We start from the raw sequence: 9,479 nt of genomic DNA on the forward strand, positions 1-9,479 counted from the left end.
AGAGAATACTGGATACTAGATTGAACTAGCTAGCATGTCGGTTAGAAAGACTGAATAAAAAAATGTTGAATTTCACCTGATGGAAAACGAGACATAATATTAGAATATAAAATCATACTCTAAGTTCGAATCATAACAACTCTTGCTCTGGGGAAATTAAAGCTTATCACTCACCTTTCATTCATAGCCATTTCCCAGTACGCGATGGCACTGGCTACATCCCTCTTCTTGTCAGCAAAGGTTGCACCAAGAAGCTCTATTGCCTCGATCCAGTCTTGAACTGGGACCAGCTCTCTTCTGGAAATCATATGCTCGACGATGTGCGCATGCCCTTTTAAGCTAGCGCGCAGCAAAGGAGTTTCTCCTGGGGAGAGAAGCAGGCGGATCAGTCATGGCGTACACGGATGATTACTGTCTGTAGTCAAAATATGCTTTCCCCTTTTATATATTGTGTTTTACAATTTGGGCCTGTAACAGCTCCATGAATTACAGAGACTAAACTGATAGTTATGGTACCCCCGCTACAAGGAGACAGGAATACGTATGCAAAACTGAATCATAGACTCTAAGTCAAACTCACCCATAGAATCTGGACTGATGCATGCATAATGATCGAGCAACAGCTTAGCTGCTTCAAGGTGACCATTATTGGCGCATTCGTGCAAAGCAGTTCTCCCGTCGATCCTCTGCCTGTTCACATCAGCGCCGATTTCCACAAGGTACCTGACTACCTCTGGGTTACCATTGTGGCATGCCAGCATCAGACAGGTGATTCCAAGATCGTCAGTCCTCTCAATATCTGAAAGAGGGTCGGTGAATGATTAGTCAAGCATTTAAAAAAAAATGGTCAGTCTATTTCACTTTAAAGGCAATTACAGTTGTCACAGACATTCTCACTTCCCTGCCTGTGACCGTTCTGAAAACCAGTGATTACTGCTGGCAAACTCACTCGCTCCATGCTCCACCAGAAGCCTGATGAGGTCGAGTCGTACGTGAGAGCAGGCCACGGACAACGGAGAGGAGTTGGATCTCGTTGCGGCGTTGACGTCGGCGCCCTTGGAAACGAGGTACTCGGCAACGTCGTAGTGGCCACCTACTGTGGCAGCCCACAGTGGAGTGGCTCCAGCTTCGTACACATGGTAAGCGGAAACTGTCAAGAAATACGCTTCCAGTTAGGTCTTAGAATAAGTAGTGTTGAGAAAATTCTTGATAAATCTTGATGGCGAGGTTGGAGAAGATCCTGAAGGTTTCTTCCCCTTGTTTTTTAAAAAGGTTTCTAGTGTGTTGTTTCCCAAGATTAGGAGGTTAGCCGACGCAGTACCTTTGAGGTTGAGCCCAAGCTTAGCAATAGAGCGCCTGTTGCAAAGAATGGCATATCTGCAGACTGCAGTAACTAAAGGCCAATTTCTATTCTCCCTGTGCTCTCCAGAGTTACAGAAAAACTTATTTTTAAGCCACTATATGAGTATGTGGAATCTAAAGGATTGTTTGCTGATAGTCAATATGCACATCTGAAGCAGTTAGGTACCTGTGATGCTCTTTCGGATTTGACATGCCATTTGCAAGAGAACCTTGATAAGGGTTTTGAGTACAGAATTATTCAAATAGATTTTAGTGCTACTTTGATTTAGGAAATCACAAGGCACTTATTTATAAACTTCAGAATCTTGGAGTGGGCGGATGTGTGTTAGGTTTACTTCAAGATTTCCTTACAGGTAGGCAGCTGCATTACTATCCTAATACTGTTCTCTGTGCATCTTAATACATTTTCATCTATTTTTCAATTTATTAATTTATTTTTCTTTTTAATAAGCGAGATCTCTTCTTTCTGTATTTCCCTTTACCTCCCCTTACTTCTTTTAATGAACGTCATATTCTTTGGAAGCTCGAATTTCAAGTCAATGGCCCCTGTGGTGGGCTTGTTCCATATGACTAGGGTTCATCTTCTGAATAATAATAATAATAATAATAATAATAATAATAATAATAATAATAATAATAATAATAATAATAATAATAATAATAACCAGCCGTATTTGGGAAACACTCTACAGGTGTAAGAACCCCAAATGCTTAAAAAAAAAAAAAAAAAGATTTAGCGTCTCACCTAAGCCATCTTCTTCCAGAGGAGCGCGGAAGACTTCAACTATGAACTTCACGCAGTGCATGTGACCCATCCTCGCTGCCTTGACCAGATAGGGACCAAATGCCACACCCATGTTGTCAAGACACGACGCGACGGCATGGCCACTGCGGCCTTGCAGTATCTGAAAAACAATGCAAGAGTGAAAAAAAAAGATATTTTAAGCAATTTAAAACGAGAGAACAAAACTGTACAACAGAAGTCTGGTCAATTGCAGACGTTCGGAGATTTCCATGGACAGATTTTGAATCCAGGGGAAAATGTCGCAGGTAAAAAAATCACAGTAAAAAAACATTATTTTGGATAGTAGAAGGTGAAGAAAAAAGCCACAAATTTGGCTAGTAAAAAAAAATAATAAGAAGAGTAAAAAAGTCACAATTTTGGCTAGTAAAAAATTCACAATTTTGGCTAATAAAAAAGTCACATGAAAAAGTCACAATTTTGGCTAGTAAAAATGTCACAGAAAAAAAGTCATAAATGTGGCTAGTAAAAAAATCACAGGAAAAAAGTCACAAATTTGTCTAGCAGAAAAGTCACAAACTTGGCTAGTAAAAAAAAGTCGTGGGAAAAAGAGTCACAATTTTGACTAGTAAAAAAAGTCAGGAAAAAGTCAATATTTTGGCTAGCAAAAAAAGTCACTATTTTATCTAGTAAAAAGAGTCACAGACAAAAAGCCACAATTTTGGCTAGTAAAAAAAGCCACAGGAAAAAAAAGGTCACCTTAATTTATGGTGGCTGGGAATAAAGTCTCAGGAAAAAGTCACAGAGTCAATTTTGGCTAGGAAAAAAAGTCAGGTAAGCAAGCAAAAATATTCAAGTCAGTCACAATTTACTTAAGTACCACAGACTATTAAATACAACAGAAAATATTTCAAATCAGTTATTAACATGACTTATACATGTATGATGGCATTACAAATATGTGAAAAAATCACGTTTTGCTAAACTTAATCACAGAAAGGTAACTAAACAATAATGTTTAAGTTAATCATTTACTGACGGTACATGACATGTACAGATTGAAATCAGCTTGGGTAATGTCGTGACATTACATGTATTACATTGTTTGCTTTTTATGCTAACGTATTGCCAATCAATAAATAAGTGATTTAGAATATTTTCTTTTTTATTACTTTGTTTTTGGTACTCGATTAAATTGTGACTGACTGGAATATTTCTTTGATTACCTGACTGTCTTTCCTAGCCAAAATTTTCTATGAATTTTTTTCAGTGACTTTATTACTGAAAAAATTCATAGAAAATTTTGGCTAGGAAAGACAGTCAGGTAATCAAAAAAATGTTCCAGTCAGTCACAATTTAACTGAGTACCACAAACAATTAAAGTAATATAAAACAAAAAACATTTCCCTGTTTTCTTTTTCTAGCCAAAATTGTGACTTTTTTCTGTGACTATATTACCGGCTACCATATTTTCCTGTGACTTTTTCCCCTAACCAAAATTGTAACATCCTTCTGTGAATTTTTTCCCGTGACTTTATTACCGGCCACCATAAATTAATGTGACTTTTTTATTGTGGTTTTTTCCATAGCCAAAATTGTGACTTTTTACCTGTGTTTTTTTCCTAGCTAAAATTGTTACTTTTTTTTTCAATGAATTTATTTCCCGTGACTTAATTCCCGGCCACATAGATTTTAGGGCTTTTGAGATAAATTCAATCCAGTGTTCAGCGTAAATATCTGTCCGGAGAAGAGAAGGCACTCAAGAGTCGAAGAAATGTGATAGAAAATGTAACAAACGTTCACTGCAATGATGAATGAAGTGCCTGATTTCACATTCATACTTTGCTCTTTATAGGAAACTTAATACCTCAGAGTGTTTAAAAGAACATTGCTTCAGAGGCAAATATTTTCATAAATTTCATCAATTTAGAAATGCACAAAAGATCTTGCGAAAGTGACACTTTTCGACCAAAGCTAGAAACTAATTGAAATGCTTTTCGACCAGAACTAGAAAATAATTATAATGCTTTTTGACCAAAGCTAGTAAATAATTATAATGCTCTCTGACCAAAGCTAGAAAATAATTATAATGCTTTTTCCAACCAAAGCTAAAAAATAATTATCATGCTTTTCGACCAAAGCTAGAAAATAATTACTATGCTCTTTCCGACCAAAGCTAAAAAATAATTATCATGCTTTTTGACCAAAGCTAGAAAATAATTATAATGCCTTTTCCAACCAAAGCTAAAAAATAATTATCGGGCTCTTTTCGATCAAAGCTAGAAAATGATTATAATGCTTTTTGACCAAAGCTAGAAAATAATTATAGTGCTTTTCGACCAAAGCTAGAAAATAATTACAATGCTTTTCGACCAAAGCTAGAAAATAATTACAATGCTTTTTCCGACCAAAGCTAAAAAAATAATTATCATGCTTTTCGATCAAAGCTAGAAAATAATTATAATGCTTTTTCCAACCAAAGCTAAAAAATAATTATCATTCTTTTCGATCAAAGCTAGAAAATAATTACAATGCTTTTCGACCAAAGCTAGAAAATAATTATAATGCTCTTTGACCAAAGCTAGAAAATAATTACAATGCGTTCTGACACATCCTACAATACGCCCAGACATTTCCCAGCACAGAGATTGAAAAAGGACATGAAATCTCAAGAACTTTAGCAAAAATTAAAAAAAAAAAAATCCTGCTCTAAGCGTAACAATAAAAGCCGAGCAAAAAAAGAAAGTTTTAGAATTGTTTTATTGTTCTATCTTTTATCATTTGATGTTCAGTCAGTCCTCTCATTCCCGGTAAGCAAAGCGAATGACGTCATTCGGCTAGAAATCAGTAGAATACTCATTGCAATTTAGTCCCTGAAATCGGCCATAGCCTAGAACTGCTTCGCCTGAGTGATCTAAATTGGACAATATGATTTATTTAGTGGCGTCATTTCAGATTTTTCTCGTGGGGGGTTTAGAACTTATGGTATGGGTGGGGTGGTGAGCGAAGCAAGCCCTAGCAGCTGGGAGTAGGGGCGGGTGCTGTAAGCCCCTAGAAATTTTTGGAAATTTGTGCAAATTTTGGAGCATTCCGAGACCATATAAGAGTTGTATTGAGTTAATAAAGTAACAAATAGGTGTGCCACACACATCCACCTTGGGGTGAATTTTAGTTATTATTATTATTATTATTATTATTATTATTATTATTTCAATGCCTAGGGGGATAAACCAAGTCTTGGGAGAGCCATCAGTGTCCCCCTCCCCTCAAAATGACGGCCCTGACTGAGCCCCAAAATTCGGGAAAAAAATGTAAAATTCCAATATGAGTTTTTCAGGTTGGTTACCGTCTCAACAAAGGATTTACCCGTGAAGTAATTACAAAACATATACGAGCATTAAAAGTAATATGATGCCACGAAAAAGCGCAAGACTTAGCAAGGAGTGTGCCCAGGAAACCAGTGGAACTTTCAAGAAAAGAATATTACGCATCCGATAACGCATTTACAAGCCTACTCTTTCGAAAATCATCTCGCTTAGACTAATGACTCGCAGCATCAATATACACTGCCACTGTCACAAAAGTCACAAAAGACAGGAATATAATCTAAGTAGCTTTTATTACCTTTGTGATGCATCTAAATGAAGTGTTGAGTTTGATCATTTTGACCGATTTGAAGCACTACGGAAATTTTGCCTGATTTGTTAACAACTTCGTCAGCGGTGGGAACTCGACTTCAGCCGATGCAGATCCAGGTCCTTCTGTAGATACCACTCGTGCAAAACTAAGACTGGATCTGGATGTCCTGTCCGTCCCCACATATAGGGCCGGGCTACGGGATTTTGGAAAGGGGGAGTGGGGGTGGAGGTGGGGCATAAAGAAAGATCTGAGGAGTTCGTTATAATTTGACCTGGGGATTTTAAGAGGGCCGTTTTAAAAGGCTTACTGAACCCTTCTTAGGACGCGTGTCTGGCAGGAGGAGAGGAGTTTCCCTGTAGGAGCCTGAAGGACAAACTGAGATTAACCACACGGTGACCAATTTTGACCCGTGTTGTCATTTATCACTTGATTTGTTATTGTTTCTGTCTAAAGAGAGTTCGAATCAGTTGTTCTAAGGCATGTTTTGATATATCTTGGTTCAGGGTGGTGGTACGTTCTCCCTTTGTTTTTATTTGTATAATGATATTTTTGTTCACTCCATTTATAATATATATATATATGTGTGTGTATGTCTACAGCATATATATATATATATATATATATATATATATATATATATATATATATATATATATATATATATATATATATATTACTAAAAGGACCTAATTCAAACTGGATGGTATCTAATATACTATCCAGTTTGAATGAGGTCCTTTTAGTAATTCTACTAATGCACAGGACAACTGTGTATGTGATAAAGTTTATATATTTATATATATATATATATATATATATATATATATATATATATATATATATATATATATATAATACAGTACAGATATACATAGAGCTATCACCTATCTGATAATGTATAATTCTATTCGATTTAACATATGTATTCTATTTCTTCACTCTCTGGGCAACTAAGGTAAATATTTACTTTAGGCCGTCAGTCAGAGGGCATTAATGCCCCATCTTGCCCCGGGCATGGCTCGAGCAGCTAGTGAATGGCCTTGGGTACCACAGGAAGCTATTAAGAGCTTATCTTTTTGGAGCGAAGTCATCAAAATATTGGCGGTTCCTTCGAGACCCAGCCAGGATTTACATCCTCGATGTAAATTCCCAAAATGATTCCGTAATTCTCTTTGTCGTCCGGATGTAAATGTCTCTCTCTCTCTCTCTCTCTCTCTCTCTCTCTCTCTCTCTGTGATTTATTTATTTTTTTTAGCAAGTCGCAGCGATGACAGATCGAACGTTCTTACGATATCACTGCTAGACTTAAGTTCGGTTTTAGTCAAAGAATAATGACCCACCACTAGCGGATCCAGGGTTGGGGGGCCACCTGGGCACATGCCCCCTCCCCCAACATGAAAAATAATGACAAAATGATAGTGGTGAAGATTTAGATAACATCAACATAAACAAGAAATAAAAATTGTGGTGTATTATAGAAATAATTTTTAGATAACATCAACATAAACAAGAAATCTAAAAATTGAAAAAAAAATATATTATAGAAATAATTTATATATATATATATATATATTATATATATATATATATATATATATATATATATATATATATATATATATATATATATGTGTATATATATGTATATGTGTGTGTGTGTATGTGTGTGTGTGTGTGTGTGTGTGTGTGTGTGTGTGTGTGTAGTTATCACTCTGACGATGTACGATTTTATTCCACTTAAGATATGAATTCTGTTTCTCCACTCTTTGGTGGTACTTAGGAAATATTTACCTTGGGCCGTCAGGCAGAAGGGGATTAATGCCCTACTTTGCCCCGGGCATGGCTTGCAGCTGGTCAACGACTTTGGATACACGTGGGGAGGGAAGGAGGGAAGAGTCTTAGTGGTGCAAAATCGAATGCCTTAAGATATTACTGTTACTGTTATATATATTTTTTATATATATATATATATTTATATATAATATATATATATATATATATTTTAAATTGATACCTGATTATATATATATATATATATATATATATATATATATATATATATATATATATATATATATATATATATATATATATATATATATATATATATATATATATATATATATATATATATATATATATATATATATGTGTGTGTGTGTGTGTGTGTAAACAAGTTTTACAATCTTCTCATTATCTCAAGCGTTGTAGTATTGACTTCATGCATTTTATTTTATGTATTTTGATATAAATGCCCTTTCTCCTTATGACTACGGTTTTCCTAAAATGACTATTACATATATGTAATACATATCATTACAAATCTCTTATACCAAACTCTCTCTCTCTCTCTCTCTCTCTCTCTCTCTCTCTCTCTCTCTCTCTCTCTCATGAGCATTTTCTTGGCACAAACACGAGTGACAAAATAGAAGTGATAAAGTAACCAGGCTATCATAGCAGACAGAATGTTACTACACATTGTCATAAAAAAAGTTTAAACTAAGAGTCAGAGAAAAAAGAACACTGTGGTTTTATTTAAACGAGGCTCTAATCTACCAACAAACCTTTTCTTAAAGAATGTCAGTTGAAACGAAGATGATATAATAATGTGAGCAATAAATCTCTGTAGTTTTTCACCTTGTAGGAATAGATACCATTCCTAGAAGCAGCTGTTATACAGCAAAACCATGACTTAAGTCCAGCATCGGGAATTCTCCAGAATATAGATTTCTGACCAAAGGTCAACCGCTGGGACCTATGTGGTCCTTCAGCGCTGAAACGGAAATTGAAAGGTTTGAAAGGTGTAACAGGAGGAAAACCTCAAAGCAGTTGCACTATGAAACAATTGTAAGGAGGGGGTTGAGGAAAGTAAGATGGAAGAAAGAGAATATGAAGGAGGTACAGTAAAAGGAATGAAAAGGGTTGCAGTTAGGGGCCTAAGGAAGGGACGCTGCAAAGAACCTTAAGGAAGGCTTACGGCTCACCGCATGAGGCACACTGTTAGCGCTAGCCCACTCCGGGGAGAAATTTTCCACCCTCAAGACTCTTTAACAGAATCAGCTTCCAGACGACCTTTTAAGTCGAATAACTGAGTAACATTTAGACCTTTCTTCCTTTGTGTGACTTTCCCCAGCACCCTGGAAGAATTACTCTTGTGTTTACCACGAGGAGGTTAGATTGGGATCGGTTTACCCCAGTTCTAATCCTTGTAACCGACTTCTTAAACGCTGTCCTTTTTTGATTAAGAAGCTTTTGTACCGCCAGATGTTTCCGTTAGTTAATCTGAAGAAAGATGCGGAGTTATAGCTGGAATGTAGTTTAGTTTTCTTAAGTGTACAGTGTCTTGCACGAGCCTCCTTTGTTATAAACGGTGCATGAATACAACTCGCTAATATATATATATATATATATATATATATATATATATATATATATATATATATATATATATATATATATATATATATATATATATATATATATATATCACTTCCATTTTAAGATTAACTGTAAATATATTTGATATATTTTTTTTTTTTTTTGCTTTTTAACAAATTTACGATCTTGGTAACTTCAGCGTTGCAGCTTATCAGGGAATGAGTAAAAAAAAAATTGCTCTTAACTACTCGCGATATATTACACGGGACTAAATTTAGGAGGAGGTGAATAAAATGTCAATATTCATTTGATTAAAACCAAACTTCAGTCTGGTAGTGATATCGCAAGGACATTCGTT

General features: G+C 35.5%; 1 protein-coding gene across 3 annotated transcripts in view; it reads right to left on the bottom strand.

Annotated features, from left to right (window-relative positions):
* LOC136840708 (protein fem-1 homolog A-like) overlaps positions 1–9,479 on the bottom strand; it is a 38,738-nt gene that overhangs the window by 3,675 nt on the left and 25,584 nt on the right. The window contains exons 1-5 of one of the 3 annotated variants that reach the window (XM_067107508.1): positions 5,729–6,037; positions 2,108–2,267; positions 950–1,150; positions 581–799; positions 175–364 (exon numbers count right to left, since the gene is read on the bottom strand). In XM_067107508.1, the coding sequence (XP_066963609.1) occupies positions 175–364; positions 581–799; positions 950–1,150; positions 2,108–2,267; positions 5,729–5,767 (809 nt within the window). In that variant the 5' untranslated portion in view covers positions 5,768–6,037. Of the gene's footprint in view, positions 1–174; positions 365–580; positions 800–949; positions 1,151–2,107; positions 2,268–5,728; positions 6,038–9,479 lie in introns of those variants that run through there. The other 2 variants (XM_067107509.1, XM_067107510.1) reach the window with 2 other exon arrangements.

The sequence above is a fragment of the Macrobrachium rosenbergii genome, chromosome 8, assembly GCF_040412425.1.
Source record: "Macrobrachium rosenbergii isolate ZJJX-2024 chromosome 8, ASM4041242v1, whole genome shotgun sequence".
Lineage (NCBI taxonomy): Eukaryota > Metazoa > Arthropoda > Malacostraca > Decapoda > Palaemonidae > Macrobrachium > Macrobrachium rosenbergii.